At 37.1% G+C, this 23,685-nt stretch overlaps 1 protein-coding gene across 3 annotated transcripts in view; it reads right to left on the bottom strand.

Annotated features, from left to right (window-relative positions):
- Positions 1–23,685, bottom strand: part of TAB2 (TGF-beta activated kinase 1 (MAP3K7) binding protein 2) — a 91,673-nt gene that overhangs the window by 41,097 nt on the left and 26,891 nt on the right. For 2 of the 3 annotated variants that reach the window (XM_047732389.1, XM_047732387.1), the window contains one exon: positions 5,777–5,967. In XM_047732389.1, the coding sequence (XP_047588345.1) occupies positions 5,777–5,878 (102 nt within the window). In that variant the 5' untranslated portion in view covers positions 5,879–5,967. Of the gene's footprint in view, positions 1–5,776; positions 5,968–8,564; positions 8,743–23,685 lie in introns of those variants that run through there. The other variant, XM_047732390.1, reaches the window with a different exon arrangement.

Raw genomic sequence — 23,685 nt, 5'->3', positions numbered from 1 at the left:
TTATAAAGCCACAATAGGATAAAAGAAAATGTACTTTTAACTAAATTCATTTAAAAAATTTTAAACATATTAAAAAATAAAGGGTAAATATGATAAACTCATCTATTCATCCAGCTTTAACAATATCAACATATGGCAAATCTTTTTTCATCTAATAGATGTGCCCCAGCTTCTCCCCCGACCAAGCTAGATCAAGTCTCTGACATTATTTCACTTTTATCTGTAAATACTTCAGTATCCTTTTCTTTTTTTTTTTTTTTTAAAGATTTTATTTATTTTACAGAGAGAGAGAGAGAGACAGCAAGAGGGAACACAAGCAGGGGCAGTAGGAGAGGGAGAAGCAACCTTCCTGCTGAGCAGGGAGCCCGATGCAGGTCTTGATCCCAGGACCCCGGAATCATGACCTGAGATGAAGGCAGACGTTTAACGACTGAGCCACCCAGGCGTCCCCAGTATGTATCTTTTAAAAATAGGGACCTATAAAAACATAACCACAATGACAATATCATACCTTAAAATATTCAATACTTAATGTTACTTAAAAAACTCAATGCTTAATATCTAAATAGTGTTGAAATCCCAATTTGTGTCATAAACGTCTTTTTAGTTAGTCTGATTAAAAAACTCAATGCTTAATATCTAAATAGTGTTGAAATCCTGATTTGTGTCATAAACGTCTTTTTAGTTAGTCTGATTAAAAAACTCAATGCTTAATATCTAAATAGTGTTGAAATCCTGATTTGTGTCATAAATGTCTTTTTAGTTAGTCTGAATGAGGATCTAAAGAAGGTCCACATATTTAATTTGGCTGATGTGCTTCCTAAATTTCTAATAATAATTAATCTTCTCCTCTTCTAAAAACTTACTAGTCATTTGTTTGTTGAAAAACTTGATCATTTCTGCAGGAGAATTTTCCATCTAGACGGGATGGGTGCACTCTATGGTGTCAAGTTCTGCTATATTTCATGGTGAACCTAGTTGTAACTCTATGTATAAGTAGGTGCATGGGCAAATTTTTGGCAAGACTCTTTATTGGGTCTGTTTCTTACTGCATCACACAGGGAAATAAAATAATGTCTGTCTGTCCTTTTGTGATCTTAAAGCTGCCTGGCAGATACTGATTTTATCAGCCTAATTTCTAGCAGTTACTGACAATCCCTGTTTAGAATCTTTATCTCATTCAGGGTTGCAAAATGGTGATATTGGTGATATGCCAATTATAAGATTGTTCTTCATGTATCAGCTGCAGTTCTTCCTCAGAGAACTTGTTCTCTTCAACTATTTAGTACTCTTTGCACAGAAGAAACAGGGTAAGTTTAATAAGTTTAATAATTCTCTGATAATTCTCTGTCTACTGGTTTTTAGAATAATGAATTGATGCCCTCAGCAACGTCTAAAGGTTACTAAGATTTATTTTCAGTATCGTCATAAACTTCAGTATGTTTGATGTCCTGATGTGCATCAGTTTTTTTTTTTCGATTTTATTTATTTGAGAGAGTGAGCGAGAGCGAGTGAGAGAGAGAGAGAGAGCGCGCACAAGCAGGGAGGGGGCAGAAGGAGAAGCAGATTGACCACTGAGCAGGGAGCCACAGGCAGATACTTAACCTTGAGTGAGACAACCAGGTGCTCTGATGTGATGTGTTATCAACTGATTGCGGTCATTATATCCTACCTTTAGACTAGTGGGAATGATTTCATGTTGGCTCATGTGTACATGGCATGAACCTAGTAGTCTTTCGTAGCTTCTTTGTTTTCTGATATGACAAGAAGTCCAAAATCATCTTGTATACACCCCAGTTACCTTCAGTGAGACTTCCTTTAAGTGTCACAAAAGGCGTGGGATGAGTTTCCAAAAGGTTGAAAATCATTGCTTTTTTGTATATATGCAAACCTGCATTTATTCTTTTCAAAGTTACAAAAGGTCTGACTCATTTTATTTCCAGTTCCTCTTTCATTTTCCCTAAGCTTCTTGCACAGAGACGGAGATTACAGATGGTATCAAAATATCTATGAACGTCCTTCTCTAACTCTGATTCATTCACTCCCTCAACCAATTTACTGAACTTCCATGAGGCGAGTAGAAAGGAATACAACTGCTGTGGAGGATCTCATGGTCTAGTAGAGGGCATTAATGTGTTCACAAATAAATATAATATAGAATGACAAGTGTTTTAATAAGAATTTGGATAAGGACTATGGGTGGAGGTCATCTGAAAAGTCTTCAACTAAGGATATGGTACTTAAATACTAAGTATTACAAATACTGAATGAACGCAGCTATTGCATTGCTTTGAAGAGAATGAGCATATTTTAAACTTATAAATTCAATTGTCACTTTAAAAGAATTGAAAAATTCAGTTAAAAAAAGGAGAAAAATCAGTGTCAAGTATGCAATATTTTTACACTACTCTAAGATTTAATTATCAAATAGAAACAAAATTTAAAGATAGGAGTAACACCTGCTGATATTATTGCCATCTTAGAGAATCCACAGCACAAGGAAATGCTATAAGTAGCTCCACACAGATGGATCTGAGCAGTAAATAAAGTCAAGAAGAGAAAAGAGGATAGATAAATTCTGTTCTCTTAAGAAGCAAGTATACAAAGTGGCAGCATAGCATGATCCTTTGATGACTAATTTCTTATATCGTCTTTACCATGTTTTTTTTTTTCATCTAGTAAAGTTCTGAACCAGTATTTATAGGGTGGCTCTCCCAAGAGAAAGGACAGAAGCCCACCCAATTGAGAAAGGGACAGCAGCTCCCAAAAGAAAAGGCTGTCACCAAATAAGAGATGTTTAGAAATACATTTACAGGTAGCTAAATGTACCTTTACTTTAAAAGTATCTCCCCAAATTTGGAAAGATGTATGTCCTAGCCATATTCCCAGAGGAGCCTTCCCCATTCCTTTCTTTAACATTTCTTGTTATATCAGCTGAAACCCGCATTACTTGGATGCCCAGAATGATTACCAACTCAATTTAGAAGAATGTGGTCTCACAGGTAATTTACAAGCAAAACAGATTTCATTTTGGTTATCACTAGATACTGGGAAGCATGCCCTAAGGAAGTTTGTCCTTGTAAAACCAGCTAAACACGGTAAAAGTGTTATTACCGGGTGACCAAAAGAAATTAAAAATCATTTCTTTTCTTTTTTTGGTAAAATTGGATACATGCTTACTTATTACATTTAAAAAAGCAGGTAATTCATGTATACAGATCAAAACAATAGAGAAAGATATATGTTGAGATGTCTCACTTCTACTTCCATCCCCATCTGGCCTGTTCCCTCTTGCTCTTTTATTCTGTTTTTAATCCTTCCGGTATTTCTTTATGGAAACAAGGGCAAATATACATATGTTTATATATTCCCCTATCCTCATTTATTTTTATTTTTAAAAGATTTTATTTCAAAGAGAAAGAGAGAGCCTGTGTGCGTGTGCATACGCGAGGGGCTGTGCAGAGGGAGAGGGAGAAGCAGACTCCTCACTGAGCACGGAGCCCCTCGTGAGACTTGATCCCAGGACCTTGAGATCGGGACCTGAGGCGAACGTAGACCCTTAACTGACTGAGTCACCCAGGCACACCCCATCCTCCTTTATACATACTATCCTGCATTCTGTTTTAATACACCCTAAAAACCATACTGTAGCATTCTTTATTTTTTTGAAAATATTTTCAATAATTCTACAAAATGCTCCCAGTTAAGGTTCTTCAAAATCTCTACAGCTGTACTACTGGGAAAGTGTTCTGGACAGTTCTTTCGTATCAAGTCTTATAACATTTTATTGAAGAACCTATATTATTTTTCTATTTTTCAATGACTCACTGAACTCTCTCGGTATGATGTTATTTTATTATAACATAAAAAGTTAGAAAAGTTCGAAAGAGGTACCTGGGTTCTACAGGGAAACACCTCTTCCCCCGACCCTCCTCCCGCACCATCTCTGCTCCTCTGCATACTTTAACTTCTGACTCTACTCTTACTACTTTTTTTCCCCCGACTTTTCATTTTTTCCTTTTACATACTATATCAACTAATGTGGACTACTGATTCATTCACCAAATATTTATTATAGGTCTTCTACTACTATTATTATTACTAGTAATGGCTGCTAACATTTATCGAGCACTCATGAATCAGGTTATCCTACCAGTTGTTTTACCTGCATCATCATAATTAATTGACTGTGGAGTTTTTTATTCCCACTACACAGGTGAGAAAAATGAGGTTTAGCGAGGTTAATTAAATTACTGTTAGTAACTGTTAAAACTTGAACACAAGTCTGCTTATCACCAAAACATACACTATTTATTTACTACTTACTTTTAAATTTTATTTTTACTTATTTATTTCTCCCCAATTTTACTAAGGTATGATTGAAAAATAAAAATGGTATATATTTAGGCTGTACATGTGATTTTCTTTTACAAGTAAATACAATATTATGATTTAATATACTTATACATTGTGAAATGATCACCACAATCAAGTTACTCAAAGCACCCACCACTTCAGTCTTCCCCCACCCCCTTGTGTTTTTTCAGTGATGGCGAGAACACTTAAGATCCACTTTTTGTGAATTTCAAGGACACAATACAGTATTATTAACTCAAAACATATGCTCTTAAACACTGTACTATAGAAAAAGCCAGGCGTGTTCAGAGAATTCCAATCAGTTGAAGACGTCTGCAGCATGGGCTGTGAAGAGGAAGGACGAGGCAAGACAGCAGGCTGCAGCAAAAGGCAGGATTCCAGATCACGGACCTAGTACACCCTAGTCATGACATATGAACTTTATTCTGAAGGGTGTGGGAAACAATCATGAGGTTTTTAAGCAGGTAAATACATGACAAAACCTGCATTCAGGAAGACACTTTGTCAGAAGTGAGGTGGATGGACTGGAGAGACCAAAACCGGATCAGACTAAAGGCAAGTCATTAAATGTACAGATAAAAGCTGATGAGGGTATGAACAAAATGTAGTCACTTGGCATCAAATACAGATGTTGAGCCTTTAAGAATTTCATGCAACTTCAAACTTTAAAAATAATTTGTCAAGTAAATACATCTGAGCCAAAATTATTTTTTATAGCTCTATTTTTAACAAGCTGAAAGATTTCTAGTTTATCAAATGAGAAGACACAACTATCACTAATTATTTAGAATTATGGATTTCTAAAATTGTGCATACAAGAAAAATGTAAAAATTTATTAGATGGTTAGTGATATTAATTGGAAAACCTACAGTTCAAATGAAAAATATATAAAAACATGTTTTGTTTTTATATATTTTTGACCTAAGGCATTGTTGAAGTCCAATTCCTTTGCTTTACAGACAAGCAAACTAGAGGATAAAGAAGGCATATTACTTACAAGATTGGCTTGGGGTGCTCATCTGAGATTAGAACCCATGTTTCCTGACTCCTTATTTAATGACTTTCTCACTTTTATATAGAGATGTGGAATTAAAAACATTTTGCCAAAACAGGCGGGTGCGGTGGGGGAGTGAAGCAAGCTCACAGTAAGTACGGACCACATACGGACGCTTTCTACCGGGCTCCCGTTTAGTCCTCACGCCTACTTTACAAGGTAGGTATCATCTGTATGCCAGAGCTGAAACACCTATTAAAGACCACCTGACGATCAGACACCAAAGTACGTTTCTTTTCATCACAGCACACTAATGCCAACAAGAGGTAAGAGCTTTCTTCCAACGTGAAAAAAACCACCACCCAGGTTTGTATGAATGAGTTCAGAAATCAATGCACACTGACCTGTAACATGCACCTGGATACAACAACTTCAGGTACTTCAGGGAATTTTTGTCGCAGGTCATTTAAAACCTGAAAATCAATTTGGTGGCTTCCTTGGGCCATTCGTATATTGCCTGATCAGGACTATTTGTACAGTAGGCAATTCTAGGCCTTAGTGGAAATAGTACTCATCTCTTCTGTCCAAGCATTTTCTGTGAAAGAAAGAAAAAAAATTTTAATGACAACTGATTAGAGAATGAATATTGTTGTGGATTTAAAATTTCGATACATAGGGTACGTGCTTTAGTACCGAACATTTAATATAAGTTATCAAAATATTATTAAGTCCTATAATGCTTTCCATACAGTTGTTGTCTTTTCAATTTGTAACTCTTGCTGGCAAACTTTTAGACTAATTCCTATCTATTTGTATGCTTTATAATGGCTGTTCCAAAAGCTTTTAAGAAACTATTGTCAAGGATGTCTTCCCTCATTCTTCTAAAAGGGGAAAATGAATAACTTCCCTAACATTTTTCTTAATAATCTGAGGACAGCCTGAGGTGCATAATCTTATTTACTCTACCTATTATTTTTAAAGTTTGGATCCTGATAAAGTCTGGTTCTACAAACGACTTTGCATGCTTTGTCTAAAAATGATCTATAACCCACTATATTTGATATCTTAATTTTCAGATATATTTAATCCTTAAATGTGCAATGAGTTAGCAGCATTTTACTCCGTTTCTAATAAATTGGTATTTAAAAAATACTAATGCTTGAGCCTCAACCCCAAAGGTCCTGATTTAACTGGCTGGGGAGTAGCCTGGGCATAGGGATTTTTAAAACTTCCCCAAGTAATTCTCATGTGTGGCCAAAGCTGAGACCTACCTACCTTGTTTTTATTCTTAATGCAAATCATGTTTAATCTTGAAAAACTCTTTGGGATATAAAGAGTATGTAAGTATATTTAACCTAAATAACATATTAAAATATCTGACTATCATGCTAGTTTCTTAATCATTTCAGTTTATGATAAACTTAACAAACAAGACCATCTCTCTAAAACAGATTTCTTATCTGTAGTATTTCTCTTTTAATTTTAACATAAGCTTAAAAAAAATACAGACCCGTAAACCCCACAAATATAAGAGTCAGGTCTCTTTTGTCCCTTTTTGCGTAGCTAGCACTGTGTAGGTGTTCAGTGTTCAGTGGAACAGTAGATATTAAAGCATTTTTTATTAAATTTAGTTAAGGAAGAACTCCTGAGTCCTCAATAGAATATAAGCTCATTTAGATATACATAGTAAAAAGCCTTTCAGCTTTTTATTATTTAATTAAATTCCTTAATTCTTTTGTCTATGTGACTTTTCATAGGTAAAAGCTATAGTGGGTTACAGAAGAAAAGAGACTGAAAATTAGTAAATGATACTTAAAAGTAAATTAAAGTGTGATTAACAGTACTGCTCAACCTGAAAAGGCCATCCTGGACTTCCCTTCAGCTATCAGCTCATTTCTCTGCCCCCTCCTTCTCCAGGGCGAAAACTACTTGAAAGGGCTGTTTATACGTGTATCTTTCTTTCCTCCCTTCTAATCTCTTTGAAACCTACCCCAAACAGGCTTTCCCAGTTTTTCGCCACCGAAACTATTCTTATCAAAGCTGGGGGAGAACTTCAGCTGTCAGACCTTCAGACCGAAGGAGCAGTCCTCAGTCCTCAGTCAACCAATCCCTGTCCAATCCCTCTTTAAACAAGGGCTCTACTTGGCTTCCGAGATTTATACTCTTCTGGTGTTTGTCCTACCCACTGGCAGCTCCTTCTCAGTTTTGTCAGATCTTCTTCCTTTTCTGGACATCTAATGTTGGTGGATAATGGAATTCAGATCTAGGGTTTCTTTTCAACGATACTGATATTCCTCTGCAGGGTAATATCATCCAAATATACTGCTTTACACAGAGGCTTTGCAAATTTATTTCTGATTTAATAAATAAATAAATTTATTTATTTTTGCTCTCCCTTGAGTTCCACACTAATATAGCCAGTTAGTTACCTGCCTCATGTCTCCTACTGGACATCTAAAACTCACTTTAACTGAGTATGCCCAAAATTAAACTCTTAACTCTCCCCATCCAACCAATCCCTCCACAGTCTTCTTCATCCCAATAAATGGTGCCATCATATATCCAGGTGATCCTTCTTTCACATCCCATATCTAATCCAGCATCAGGTCTTGTTGGTTTTATCTGTAAACAGTATTTCGAATCAGACCACTTTCCCTAACCTGTTACTGCTCTCGTCTGAGCCACCCCTATAAGTCACCTAGACCGCCTAGACCGCCACAGCAAAGGTCCCTTAACTGGTTTCCTCCCTGCCTTCACTTTCTGCTCCACCCCTGCCCCTTACTCTATTGAGCGAAGTGATCTCTGTGAAAAGTAAATCAGGGCAAAATCCCTTGCCTGAGATCCTCCAACACAAGGCCCCCGGCTAACTCCTACCACTCAGACTTCACTTCTATCAATCTCCCAGTTCCCTCAATTTGGGTTAGTTCTCAAAAAAAGCCATTCTTTCTTCCCTCAGGATTTTTGTACTTGCTGCACCCTCTACCTGGAACATTTTGCCCTCAGACACTAGCAGGTCCCTCTCCTACTTCATTACCATCTCTGACCAAATGTCACTTTCTCAGAAACAGTTTCTTTGACCCACCTCTCCAAAATAATGCCACAATTGTCTCCCCCTCCCCCGCCCCATCACATCCTCACACCCTGCTTTTCTTCATAGCATTTGTCAATACCTGATATGTATTTATTCATTACCTATCTGTTCCCACAACGTTAACTCCACAGGATCAAGAACTTTGAAGTTCACTGCTACATCCTCAGGATGCAGATCAAATGCAACATTTGTTGGATGAAAGGAAGGTTTTACTGTATAGTTTCTTCGTATTATTTTATTTCTAAAACACATTTAAAATGATCTAGATTTGGGGGCGCCTGGGTGGCTCAGTGGGTTAAGCTGCTGCCTTCGGCTCAGGTCATGATCGCAGGTCCTGGGTTCGAGCCCCACATCGGGCTTTCTGCTCAGCAGGGAGCCTGCTTCCTCTTCTCTCTCTGCCTGCCTCTCTGCTTACTTGTGATTTCTCTCTGTCAAATAAATAAATAAAATCTTTAAAAAAAAATGATCTAGATTTGGAAATTTTTACACAATTTGAGGAGAGGCAAATAAATTTTTATTCTAATTGAGTTAGACCACCTTTATTAAAGGAGGATGAATCACGAATATAACTTTTGACTGATTCCATTATTAAAATATACATTTCCAAGATTCTTTGAAAAACTCTTAATCACACCTGCTTTTCTTATAAAAACCATCAAGTGCACAAACAGGAAAATTGTTCAAATGTACAACTGTATTTTAGTGATTCCACTTCCTGTAATGGCCGGGTAGCTCATACTAGATCAACTCTTTCATAAACAACTATAAACACTAAACAAAATATAAAAACAACTACTTGAAGGCAGAAAGCATCAATAACAATAGAGGGATGGTGGGGAGAAGGGAGTCAGTATTTAGAAGGTAACAGCATGGGGTGATTTTCCCTTTTTTAAAGGAATTGAGCCAGAGAACAGGTCCCAGCTGGTTTGGGTAGCTGAAACCTAGACAGAAAACCTACAGGCCTACTTGTTTAATGAACCAAAGGATAGACTCTGGCATAACCACAACAGCTGAAAACCTAGTAAGTAAATCACAGAAAGAGAGGAGCACCCAATCCTGTGTATAAATTCTGCACACATCTCTGATCCACAAACTACACACATGTGGGATTCCAAGCAGCCCGGCCAAAGCTAAAATAACTGAGATTTCAGAGTCTCTAGCTGGGAGTTCAGCAACGTTAACTGCCTACTAATGCAAGCAAGCAAGCAAGCAAGGAAACCAACCAAACATCAATACTCACAACTGGACGAACACAATAGAATCTAGCATCTTTATACGTCATTTTCATAAATACACGTAAAGAACAGGAAAAACTGACCCATACTTAAGAAAGTAGGCAACCCAGGGAGACCAAGCCCAAGACAACCCAGACACTAGAATTATTAGTGCATAAGGATTCTAAAGCAGCTGCTCTAACTATGCTTAAAGATAAGACGGCAAATATGCTTGGATCTCAGTTAAAGAAAAAAAACAAAACAAACAAAAAAAAACCACATAACCCCCAAACCAGAAACTATATTTAAAAAAAAAAAAAAGAGAGAGAGAGAACCAAATTCAAATTCAACAAGTGAAAAAAAAAAATGTCTGAGATAAAAAATTCACTGGATGGATTTAACCACATACTGGAAATGACAGAATAGTCAGTGAACTTCAAGACAAAGCAAAAGAAATTGTTCCAAACTGGATGGTGGAAAAAAAAAAAAAGACTGGCGGTAGGGTGGGTGAGGGGAGGAAGAGAATCTCGGGGACCTATGGGAAAACATCACAAAGTGTAAGGTACCTGTAACTGGACATCCAGAAGGATAGCGGAGAGATAATGGGGTAGAAAAGAACTATTTGAAGAGATACTGGCTAAAAATTTCCCCAAGTTAGTAAAAGATATAAACTTACAGATCAGGAAGATCTTAATCACCTCCCCAGACACCCTGGTGGCTGCTTTTGGTTGGGGGGGGGGGGGTCATCCCACACATAAGGCAGAAGATGGTGGCTACAAAGACAACAAAAAAAGTTGCTGGAGTCAATCAATTCTAGGCTCCAGATCAACACTAGGCTCTAACTCCTCCTGAAAAGTGGAAAGTGCTTGCGGGGGCAGGAGTAGCCTGTAAAGATGATCAGACAAGGCCAAGCAAAACTGGTCACCCTCTCCAACAACTGCCCAGCTTTGAGGAAATCTGAAACAGTATTATGCCACACAGGCCAAAAACTGTGGAAATAGTACTGTATTGGGCCTAGCATTTGGAAAATTTTGCCGAGTATGGACTGGTTACCACTGATCCAGGTGATTCTGATATCACTAGAAGCATGTTAGAACACACCGGTGAAAAGTAAATAATGCAAAATGTTTTATAAAACTGACCAGAGCCTGTTTGAATCAACAACAACAACACAAAAACAAACAAAAAGAAGATCCTACTCAAGAATATCAAAGCCTGAACAGGTTAGACTCAAACCTTAAACAGGAAAAGCCCAGGAAAACCACACAAAGGCATAACTGTCCAATTGCTGAAAATCAAGGAAAAATGTTGAAAGCGGCAAAAGAAATGACAGAGGGGAAGAATAATTCCGGTCATGTCAACTTGTCATCAGAAACTTGGAGGCCAGGAGACAGTCAAATGACGTCATGTAAGTGCTGAAAGAAAAAACACCAACCCACATTCTATATCCAGCAAGAGTAAACTTTAAGGACAAGGCAAGGTAACTGTTTTTAATGTAGCCTTTGTGGTGAGTAAATAAATTTAACAACTAAATTCATTTCGGAAACAAACAATAGGTGGTATTTAATTTTAAAAGGAAAGCCATGCAATATAACTTAATCTGGAAAATTATTTCTAACAATAAATGGAAATATATTTTCCATGGTTAAGATGCAACATGACTGCTCTTTTGAGAAAATAAAGAAACCATACTTTCTAGAAATGTTTCTAGCATCAGGTGCAAAGATTTGGCACCAAACTCTCACCACCTCAAATGATCTAGGAGGATTAATTTCTTAAGGATTCTAAATTGTAACAGAAAATATACAATACTACAGAATCTAACAGTAAATATACTGGAAAGCCTTATAAAATGTGCCTTATTCTTTCCTTTCTTAAAGAATATGTGAACAATTTATTTCTGACCCCTCAATTATTATCACGAGCGTGCAGAGAGCCAAGTATGAGAACAGGGCTCACCGACACCTCAAGTCATGATAGTTAGCAAGTCTTCACATTCACCATCACTTGTCACGGTGATTTTTTCCAGGACTCTAAGAGTAGGCAGCATGGCTAACTTTTTAACTGTACCCACAAGAAGAGACCATGGTCCCCAATTAAAAAAACAACAAAGAGAGAAGCAAATGGACTTACAGATCTGATCAAAATTTGGGCATTTATGAGGCAATGAGATACAAAGAATGTTTAAAACTGGACAATCATTCTCTAATTATCTTAATTACACTTAAGGAGTGCCCAGAATGCAGCAGATTCTGTGCTGAAGATACAAGTACTAGTCTGTGCCCTTGCTCTCCAGGTCAAAGGAATTCCTGGATTAGAGGCACACAGACACAGGTTTATAATTCAGATAGTTATTTGAACTGGTGCACTATTTTACCTTCTATCTGCCTCCTGTTATCAGTCTAGCTTGTTGCTACCATATTTGTTCCACCTCTTTCATATTCAGAAAGATACTGGAAAGGAGCAATGTACATGAGGAAAAACTGTAGAGAGCGGAGAGCAAGAAAAATGTGGGGCCCTAGTCCTGATGTGCCTTAGAAGCCATTAAAATTTGGAAGTCTTATCTTCAGAGTAATGGGAAGCCACTGAAGATTTAAGCTCAGAGACAGGGAGGGAGACCTGATCAAGAAATCATGTATGTATGAAGAATGGCTATAGTATAGAGAAAAGGGCAAAATATAGAAGCCCCATTGGCAAACCACTGCAGGAGGCTAGCCAGGAAATGCTAATAGGTTGTCCCTGCAGAAACAGCAGTGGAGGCTGAGAAGGAAAAACTGAAGGGATATTTAGGAAATAAAATTAATAGAACTTGTTGATGAATTAAACATTGGGGTGAAGAAGTAGGTGTCAAGGTCAGTTTCTGATCTATGAATGATAGAAGAGGACCAAGAAAACAAAGGGTAGATTACAGGTTTGGTGTTGAACATGTTAAGTCTCGGGCACCTTAAAATACCCAAAGAGATATATCACAGAACAAGTAGAGATCGATGGGTCTAGGGCTCAGAGAGCAGGTCTGGGCTACAGAGAAACACGAGAGAGGGATCTCCGGTGCTGGCATTAATTAAAACCTGAGTGTAGATAATCCTAACATATAACTTAAGAACACCTGAAGAAAAAGATTCTTGGTTATATTATGTATAAAACATTATACAGTCATTATTAATTTTTCCTTAAAGGCCAAAATTCCTTCCAGCATAAAAACCTGAATGGTACATACAAAAAAATGATTTTAAAAAATCTTACTAGTTATTTGTCCAGGAAATATTTTAACATGACCTATCTTATATTGAAAAATTTAAATAAAGTTGTAAAAACAAAAACATTTACACAGTTTAAGAGCCAAAAGAGAACTACCAAACTTACCAGGGAAACCAGCAACTTCCCACCTCATGCCTTCCTAGTCTTATTCTATTCTATAGAAAACCACTGTCAACACTGGGCTTTTTCTCCACATTCCTACACAAAGTGATTATGGGGTTATTTCTTGATTTTTCCAATTTCACACATTATCTATGGATTTCCTACTGCAGAAAATGAAGATTTAGCTTTGTAATTCAGTTCCCGAATACACACATACACCATGCTTCTCAACTCCTATGCCCATCGGCCCAATTACTCATTTCACAATTTTTGCTTAAACCTGTATTCAGTGCTTATATTACTTTTTTTTTTTTTTTTTTGTAAATACTGTTAGCCTAGCCACTTGGTCTGTTATGGGGAATGAGATCTATCTCCAAGGTGCTTTCCTATACTAGCATTTGGGGAAGAAAAGTTTGAGTGTTCTTAATTAAAAAACTGTAGAATATTAATCATATGTGATCAAAAGCTAGTTTTCCATCAAGTACAATGAACAAAGCCTTTGCAATTCTCACTCCACAGGACATGAGGAAAAGGGACGTGAAATGGGTGAAGTGGGGTGAAGGGGAGACACTACCATTCTACTGAAGTTACAGATTTAGATGAGACATGTTACTTTCGCAAGCATACTGCCAAGATAAAAAAAAAAACAACACAAAACCCTAAACAATGACTATGGAGATATGTAAAAGTATATCAAAGACTGCTGCTGATCAGGAGGTACCATACAAAGTAAATGATGGAGCAAACTTTTAAAATGAAAGGAACAAATGACAAGATCCAACTTTTAAAATAAAAAGAGTAACTAGTTATGTACCTTGTATAATTTGAGCTTGACAATCAAAGCATTGGCTTTTACTATTATAGTCTTACCAAAAAAAGAAATCAGTGAATAAATTAAATGCCACTCTGAGATAGGCTTAAAAATTTCCCAAAGAACAGAATTTCAAGAAACAGCATTCTACACTTTAGCCATTTGTTTCTAAAGTTTTCTGGTGAAAGAGCATGTTAATGGTTAAAAGCAGAGATAACACTGCTAAATATTTCAACCTCAATTCTGTATTAGTGGGCATTGTCTCATTTAATGAGATAAATAAATGAGATAATGTATATAAAGTGTACAGTATTTGACACAGAGTGGCGGCTGCTTAAGTATAAATTCCAGGATTCTATAATTTTTCTCACTTACTTATGAAATTGACTCTGCCTCTTACTTGCAGTATCTTCTTGGGCAAATCATTTAACTTCTCTGTGCCTCAGTCTCCTCATCTATAAAATGGTGATGATGGGCTAGCTATCTCATATATTATTATGAAATTAAATGAGTAATACATATAAAATAATTAAAAAGAGCACAGAGTAAGTACACAAGTAAATAAGGTAGCTTATGTAAGTGCAAGTCACTAATACTATCATTCGTTGTAAAATGGAGAGAAGAGCTCAAGGAATTTCAAGGATTAGTGATAACATAGTAAAAGTGAATTGCATTGCACCTGCCCGCCCTGTAGCAAAACATATACACTGGTAGTAATATTATTTATTCTAAATACCATGAATTCCCACAAAGTACAAAGGAGCAAAACCTTAGCAGAAAACAGGGCTGCAGGCTACCCTAGCTGTAGAGTACAGAGACAGCTGACTGAAATTCTGTAGTCTTTGCTTTCCACGTATATGGACAAATAACCCAAGTAACGAGGAAACTCGGGAAAAGATCCCTGCGAAAGCAGTCAGTCAGTCCCAGGCCATCCGTGAGGGCCAGATGAGTGGTATAAACTGTGCTGTATGTGTTTAAAGGGCGCTCTGGGCTGAGGGAGAGAGACTGGGAGGCTCTGAATCATGGGTACTTAGCAAGTTTAAGAAAATAAAAAAGAATGAAATCTTGCCATTGGCAACAACATGGACGGATCTGGAGGGTAAAATACTAAGTGAAATAAGTCAGTCAGAGAAAGACAAACACCAAATGATTTCTCTCGTATGTGTTCATTAAGAAACAAAGAACAAAGAAAAAAAAGGAGAGAAACCAAAAAACAGACTTACGATACAGAACAAACTGGTAATTACCCGAAGGGCAGTGGCTGGGGTGGGGTGAAACAGGTGAAGGGAGCGAGTGCACTGACGAGCACTGAGTAATGTACAGAACTACTCAATTACTACATTGTACACCTGAAACCAATGCAACTGTAATGATAACTAAACTTAAACTAACATTAAAAATAAAGGTTTAAGTATGAGGCAAGACGACCAAGTAAGAGGCAGATTCTGGAGACAGTGAATCAGTCATCTGTCTGGCTAGAAAAAAGGAGGGACAGAAGAGAGGAGGGGGTTATGAAGCAGGAGTTTGGGGTGGGGAGTAGTTACAGGAGAAGATGAGAAAGGCCATTATTACAGAAGACCTTCCTTGAGATACAATAACACTATGAAGTTTTAATATTATTATGTAAAACTATATACATATTTTATCTTTGCCCCATTCTTACATGATTTTTGTTGGAATACACGTAATTATTCTAACAAAGGAAAATACACTTCAAGTTGAATATCAAAAAGAAACAGAATGAAATATATTCTCCTTTAGCTTATGGACCAGAAGGTGAAGTCTTCCCATTTTAACATATATACCATCTCAAAATTAAATAAATAAATAAATAAATAAATTTCTCAGAGAGAGAGAGAGAGAGTACAAGCAGGGGGAGCAGCAGGCAGAGGGAGAAGCAGACTCCCCACTGAGCCAAGAGCCCGACATGGGACTTGATCCCAGGACCCTGGGATCATGATCTGTGCTGAAGCCAGACGCTTAAGCGAATGAACCACCCTAGTGTCCCACCACCCCCAAATTTAATTCTGGCTAATAACCTCGAGAGATTTTTTTTTTTTCTGTAAACAATGGAATCTTGAGTGGGACAGGATCCTAGGAAATTATCTTGTGAAAGTATGTAATTTAAAAGGTTAGAGAAAAGCCTGTTGCCCAGTATACTCCTTTGTTAGACTTCTCTTCCATCTATCTGATTTTATTTCATAAAACCAACCCTTGATGACAAACAAAATTCTTTACGCAAGTCCTCTTAGTCCCAAAGTGTAAAGACTATCTTGTTCACTGCTGTATCCTAAATACTTAAACAGAGTATGCCAAATATTAGATGCTCAGTAAATATTAGCTCCAGTAAATTTCCATGCATCAGAAAATGCCTAGATTTTGAAGACTACTATAAAAAGATAGAGATCTACCCAAACAAGTGTTTCCCTTACCCTCAGCTGTTAAGTCAGTGCTGCTAGAGTACTTGTTTTGAAACTGTAAGTTTGTTCTAATGCAACTGACACAACAGGGAACAATTTGAGCATTAAGTGAATTTTGCTATGATTCTGCCAGCAAGAAACACTAGCTGAACACAAAACCACTCAGCTGAAACAAGTTGTGTGAATACACAAAATATAAATAGGAACATACCTCAAACATCTGCTAGCCACCTCAGTTCACCATATCTGTGCATGGTCCCACCTTTCCACATCTTGTGTTACAACTTTCCTTCTGTTTTCAGAACCCCCCTCCCCTTTTTAAAAAGATTTTATTTATTTGACAGAGAGAAAGATCACAAGTAGGCAGAGAGGCAGGCAGAGAGAGAGGGGGAAGCAGGCTCCCCGCTGAGCAGAGAGCCCGATGCGGGGCTCGATTCCAGGACCCCGAGATCACGACCCAAGCCGAAAGCAGAGGCCCAAGCCACTTGGACCACTTCATTAACAAGCTGCCGCATCTATGCTCATTTCCACAAGCAAACTTCAGAACTTTTTCAAAGTACAATATTTGCTTGTATATTGTGTATGAGTATATATGTCTTAATCATTTAACATGTGTAAAACTATACTGTCATTTTTTAAGGTTCCTATCTTTTTTTTTAGTGTTCTCTGATAAAGTTTTTGAGTGTTTCATCCCAAATTCCGCTTTTTCCATAAGCCCTGTGCCTTTTCTTTTTTTCATGATTTGCATAGCACCGTGATTTTCAGAAACACTTATGTTATATTTTGACGGAACTATCTGTGCTGCAAAGCCCCTCTGACGTCAGCAACTACTAACTTCCCCAGGGTGTCTACTAGGAAGACAGAATGTTTCAACTTATCTCTTTGTTGTCAAAATCATGTTAGTAGTTTCTCATAACTAGTTACAATTTATGTGTCTTCTGTGTATTGGCTGACATTATCAGACCGTGCAGTGAGTTATTCTTAAAGAGTATCCTCATCAGAGAAAGAAGCATTGATATGCAGGAAGAATAGCTGAAAAATGCTTTAATTGCTATATGTTTATATATATGTATATGTATTATATGTATATATATAATTGCTATAAATGCTATAAATTTTTAATTTTATTAACATATAATGTATTATTTGTTTCAGGGGTACAGGTCTGTGAATCATCAGTCTTACACAATTCACAGCACTCACCATAGCACATACCCTCCCCAATGTCCATAACCCAGCCACACTATCCCTTCCCACCCCCCAGCAACCCTCAGTTTGTTTCCTTAGATTAAGAGGCTCTTATGGTTTGTCTTTCTCCCGACCCCATCTTGTTTCATTTTTTCCCTCCCTGCCCCCCCAACGACCCCCAACCCTGTCTCTCAAATTCTTTGTATCATAGAGATCAGATAATTGTCTTTCTCTGATTACTTATTTTGCTTAAGAGGCTATAATTTTTAAAATTAAAGCCAACTTTGAAACCTTTTAGCCTCAGTATGATTTCAGAATTAAACCTTAAAAAAAAAAAGAAATATATTCCCTGTCTAATTACATACACTGTTTTAAATACCTTTTACTTTACTGATACATTATCTAAGCATCTCATCAAATTCTAATTAGGTAATAGTTGGTGCACTTAACATCTGCTTAACCTCAAAAGAATTTGCAAATGCCACTAACTGAACATGAAAAATTAAAAAAAAATTTAACAGCAAATTATTAGAATTTTAATTCTTGGAACATGACGTTACAACTTTACTAAGGCAAAACAAACCCTACCTCCACCAAATCTACAATATCAAGTTATTTTCCTAAGAGTTAAAATGTGGTAACTATAGCTATGTAATTAGAAAATCTAAAATTCAAATACTATCACCAGTGAAGCCTCAAAACAAGATAATTATAATTCAACTTCAGCATAAATTTTAGCATGAAACAGTTGTAATATTGAATCACTTTACACAGTTATTTACAAAAATAAAGTAATGGAAACATACCAAATCAGTCATCTAAATGTTACAATTTTAACCCACTGAGCCACCCAGGTGCCCCCTAAATGTTACAATTTTAAATTAGCTATCATGTTCAAGCTTTTTAAAAGCTTGAAAGGAACAAAGGATTATGTTAGCAGAAAATCAATTCCTCAACTTTATAACCCTGCAATAATTTACTTTGTAAAGGAAAAAAATAAACATCAAAGGCTGCAGTATGTAATGATCCATACTACCTCCTCCTAAAAAGAAAACTTCCCAATTTTTTCATTTAACACATTGCCTCAAGTCCATGAATGTTGGCCATTTCTTAGAGTTAAAAGGCTTACCAGTTATAAGTTCTTCTAAAGGAATGTGCAAGTCAGCCACTTAGCAATTTATGTACTGTGGTTTTGTGGTAAGTGCTACCATTTTCTAAGGATCAAGAAAAGCGCAATAAATCTAAGACAGAATGGTTATAATTCATCAAAACATATTATATAACTAACTACCTTGGATGTATTTTCCAATTTGTATCTCACTATTTTTTTTCCAATACATTAGGGCTTTAAGATGGGACACACAAAGTTATGTTTCAGTGCCCACCCCCCTTTTTTTTTTAAGATTTTATTTATTTATTTGTCATAGAGAGAGAAGCGAGAGTGAGCACAGGCAGACAGAGTGGCAGGCAGAGGCAGAGGGAGAAGCAGGCTCCCTGCCAAGCAAGGAGCCCGATGTGGGACTCGATCCCAGGACGCTGGGATCATGACCTGAGCCGAAGGCAGCTGCTTAACCAACTGAGCCACCCAGGCGTCCCAACAGTGCCCCCCTTTTACTGTAATTTTTGGATAATCCATCCTGTGTATAAATGTCCTTAAAAGAAAACATGATATAAATAAATGATATGACAATAAGTTCCTATTATGGGTAAGAGGGAAAAAGAGAGGATAAAAGAAAATGAAAGCACTCGGAAGGACGAGTTAACATCTTGTATCAATCACAAACAATTGTAATGAACTAATGAACTCAATGGCATGTGAAGATTATAACAATCTGGTTAAAATATTAATCTAAAATGGCATCTTAATATGAAGATGCAGAGAAAGTTATGAGAAGTTTCATCAACTAATCCCCATGCAGTTCCAAACACTTACTTGGTCCCATGTTTTTATGGTACATCTCATATAACTTTGCCCATCTTCAAATGTCATGGTCCTCAACTGACTTTTCCCCAGAGTGGACTTCTGGCCACACACTAGATGTGTGTGTGTGTGTGTGTGTGTGTGTTATAGCCCTGGGTGTGTGTTAATTATGTTCATAGTTTAAATAGGTAGGTGTTATTGCTCTCTTATTAACAAAAAGTTTTAATAACTAACAAAAAGTTAAACTGGCAATTTTAAAATTATACACCTATACTTGATTAATTAATAATTAATTAATACAACTGTGATGAATGGAGACTGCTATGCCTGCTAATGAAGAAACTATATAAAAAATTATTTGTAAAGAACAGCTTTTAAATAAAACATGTCATTACTGTAATAGCACTCAGAACCTTAAAAAGAAATTACAGAGAATTCAAAATGAGCAAAGGTGAAATTTGTAAAACAGTATTAAATTGAATCAAGTCTCTAAAATACAACACAATGCAATAATTTTGTTTAGTATGCGCCCATCTTTCAAATATTATAGTGTGAAACTGTTGTATAGTTGGCTATTAGTCTTGTAATAGTTATGGTGAATGAATTTTTTTATTAGATGGTTAAGAATAATCTCAGGGGGTGCCTGCATGGGTCAGTCGGTTAAGCATCTGCATTTGGCTCAGGTCATGGTCTCAGGGTCCTGGGATGAAGTCCTGCACTGGGCTCCCTGCTCAGTCGGGAGTCTACTTTCCCCTCTCCTCTCCCAGCCCCCCATGCCTCTCTCAAATAAATAAAATCTTTAAAAAAACAAAAAAGAATAATTTCAGAACTGTACGGAAACTTTCATCAGCACATTTATTATATATAAATCTATTCCACAATTCTCCAATTTAAATGCTTTTAGAGAATATTCAATATTTTTAATTGTATAATGTAATCAAATAAAGAACCAGAAATCTCATCCGACAAATACTTATCCATAAACCTATAGACTTTCCTAATAGGATATCTGAACTGTAAAAATACATAGAAGTGACTATATCTACCTAACATTTTTATTTATGATAACCCATTTTCTAATTTATTTTTATATTTTTTCATATGTACTCTATATATTGCTTACTCAAACTTTGTTGAGTGCCTGCTACTACTGTACACTATAGTAGGTGCCAAAAATATTAAAATTAATAACAGCACATTTGCCTAGGTTCAAGAAATTCACATTTTAGTAGGGGAAGATAAACATTAAATAAATAAATGTAATAACTGAGTTGTTAGATATAATGTGCAGTAAACAGGGGAGACAAAGGAGGGGCCAGTCAGATTTGAGGGAAGGGGAGGATTTAAGGAAAGGATTCATTAAACAAGGGGATACCTAAGCCGGGCCTTGGAAGATCAAATGTGTTCACCAGGCAGGTGAGAGGGAAAGAGTATTTCAGGCATAGGTAGTCACCTAAGGAAAGATTTAAAGGAGTGAAACAGTGTGGCGAGTTCAGGAAGCCAGAGTCGCTGACTAACACTGAGGTGCAGGGAGAAAGACTCACAGGGAGACCATGTGATGAAAGATGAGGCTGAAGCAGCAGGGCAAGGCACACCACCCAAGATCTGAAGGGTCCTCCTCTGCATCAAAGTGCTGCATCCCACAAGTCAGCAAAAACAACAGGCCTCTCATTATCTCAATACAGGGGATTTCCCTCTGAAGTTCCAGGCCCTGCTATGCCCCAGGGGCGGGCATGCCTTCAGACAGCAGCAAACACTGTGCCATTTACAGGTGTATAAGCTGTAGTGAAGGTTAAGAGGAAAAAGTACCTAAAACGTAGAAACTAAGGAAAAGGCAGGCGAAACATCACAAAGAATGCTGTGCTTCAGTTTAGTCATTAGGAATAATAAAGGTCTTACGGCGTATCCCTGACAACTATTTGTGTTGGGGGAAAGGCCATAAAGGAACATGATAAATTTGAAGAATTATGGCTGAGTGGGGCAGAGAAGTAAGGTAAGGTTGAAAAGGTGGCAGTGAAAACTGTACAGATTCCTAATAATGTAGAAAATACATCTAAGAAAATTCTACAGGCCTGAACCACCTTCTGGTCACCTTCCTGTGTGGGACCCACTCTATAAATACTGCCCACCATATGCCAGGCAAGCGCTCTAACTATTTAAAGGTGAATAAAATACAGCTCCTGCTTTTGTGAAGATTACAATCCAGTAGAATTCAGATTTATACTGGACTTCTACAAGCACATATCCATGACCTCTCTTTATCCTCCTCGCTTGTGAAGCAGAGAGGACAACTGCTAATACGGCTCCTCTGAATGGAAGAGAATCATGGACAGACACACAGATCAGTGTTTTGTGCCAGCGGTTCCCAATGGTGGTGTCGCCACCCAGCGCTACTGCAGTCAGCTGTAAGGTGGGCTGAATCCATCTGTCACGAATAATAAAGCATGAGTGGCCTAGCTCTTTGTCTATATAAATTAAAGCGTCTAATCTAGAAACACAGGTATTTCAAGAGGAGCATACAGGCACCTTAGTGTGTACTACTAAAAACCACCTCTATCGAGGCATGAATAAGTACATTATACAGTAATATGAGGGAATACCCTCCAGCTGTTTGGGTTTTTTTTTTTTTTTAAGTGGAATAAGACATCCAAACAATTAAATGGAAAGACCTTTAAGACTTTAATGAATGAAAAAAGAAAGATGCAGAATCCATGTATAAGAATACACTTTGTTGTTAGAAAAAAGACATAAAAATAGATTTTAAAAAATATTATTATATGAATGCATAGGAAAGGTCCTGAAAGATAAACACACACTAACTGGGGTGCCTGATGGCTCAGTCGGTTCAGCGTCTCCCTTCGGCTCAGGTCATGATGCCAGGGTCCTGGAATTAAGTCCTGAGACCTCAGGCTCCCTGCTTATCAGGGAGTCTGCTTCTCCATCTCCCTCTGCCCCTTTCCCCCACTCATGCTCTCTCTTGCCTTCCCAAATAAATTAACTAATTAAAAAAGAAAAAGAACACATGCTAATTATTTTGGAGAGGGAGCTAGGTAAAGGGACACATGGATTGAAGACAATCCATCAGAATACATTCTGATACATGGATGGGAGAGTAAGAGTAGAATAATTTGAAAGTACCTGTATTTAGCCAACTATATATACTTCCAAATAACTTAAAGCTAATTTATCTATACTAAAACTGTTACTGTTATAGTTAAGCTGCAACAATTACCACTTTTCCGGATGCTTGACAGTAGAGATCTACAGTCACATTTTGATTTAAATCTTATGTATGGCCTTTATGTTTAGGTGCATGACTATCTCTATGCTCAGTCCTGTTAAAACAAAAAAGCCAGGTCCCCCCCCGCCTTTTTTTCAACAGAAGGCTAACTCAGTGTGAACTAATGCGCAGCTGTCCAACTGAAGTATTCATTCACTAATGGGATAGTTTAACTTAAAAGAAAGAGGCAGGGGGTATTAGAAAAAGAGGTTTATGTTACTTCTTCAATAAACACAATATTCTTATAGAAAGTTATCACACATAAAGGTGGACAAGAACACTTTTCTCTGAGTTTACAGTATAATCGCCATGATTCAGCATTACTGATTCATCATTACTTTGGGCCAGGTCCTGTGCTAAATGCCCAGTATGTACTATTTCAGTTACTTCTCACATTCCCATAATGAGGATTAAATGAGAAATAAACTCTTCACACACAGCGTCTGGTACATATAACAATAAATGTTGTCTTTAATTAGGTATTACTACCGCCTAATCTGACTTCATCAAGTCAACGCTTACTCTACCTCAGTCAGCTTTTCAAAAGACTCACCTACTTAAGTACGCCAATGCTAAGAAATCTCCAACAATTCCCATTACCTACTACTGAAGTCCCAACTCTTTCACGTGACATTTGAAAGCACGCATGACATAGATCCATCTTCTATCATATCCCATACACTGTTGTCTAGGCACACAGGAATGCTCACAATTTCTAGGACATGTTATATACTTTCATTTCCATAACTTAGAAATATTCTTGTCATTCTCTCAAAAGAATTTTATCTGTTCTTCAAGGCGCAGTTGAAATGTTACCTTCCCCACAAAGCTGATTCTTTCTGGTACTCTCCAGTATACAATTTACACCTCTATTACAGTACTTTTTTTGGTATTACTTGTCTGTAAGATCACTGAAAGCAAGATTTATTCATTTCCACATACCTACTGTGCCTACTACAATGTTTTATACAAAAATTGCATTAGGTAATGTAGAAAAAATCTCATCATTACCAATAGCCCCAGTGATA

Source organism: Lutra lutra, chromosome 6, assembly GCF_902655055.1.
Source record: "Lutra lutra chromosome 6, mLutLut1.2, whole genome shotgun sequence".
In the NCBI taxonomy this organism is placed as follows: Eukaryota; Metazoa; Chordata; class Mammalia; order Carnivora; family Mustelidae; genus Lutra; species Lutra lutra.
The sequence above is the reverse complement of the archived record's forward strand: the minus strand, read 5'-3'. Positions and strand labels throughout refer to the sequence as shown.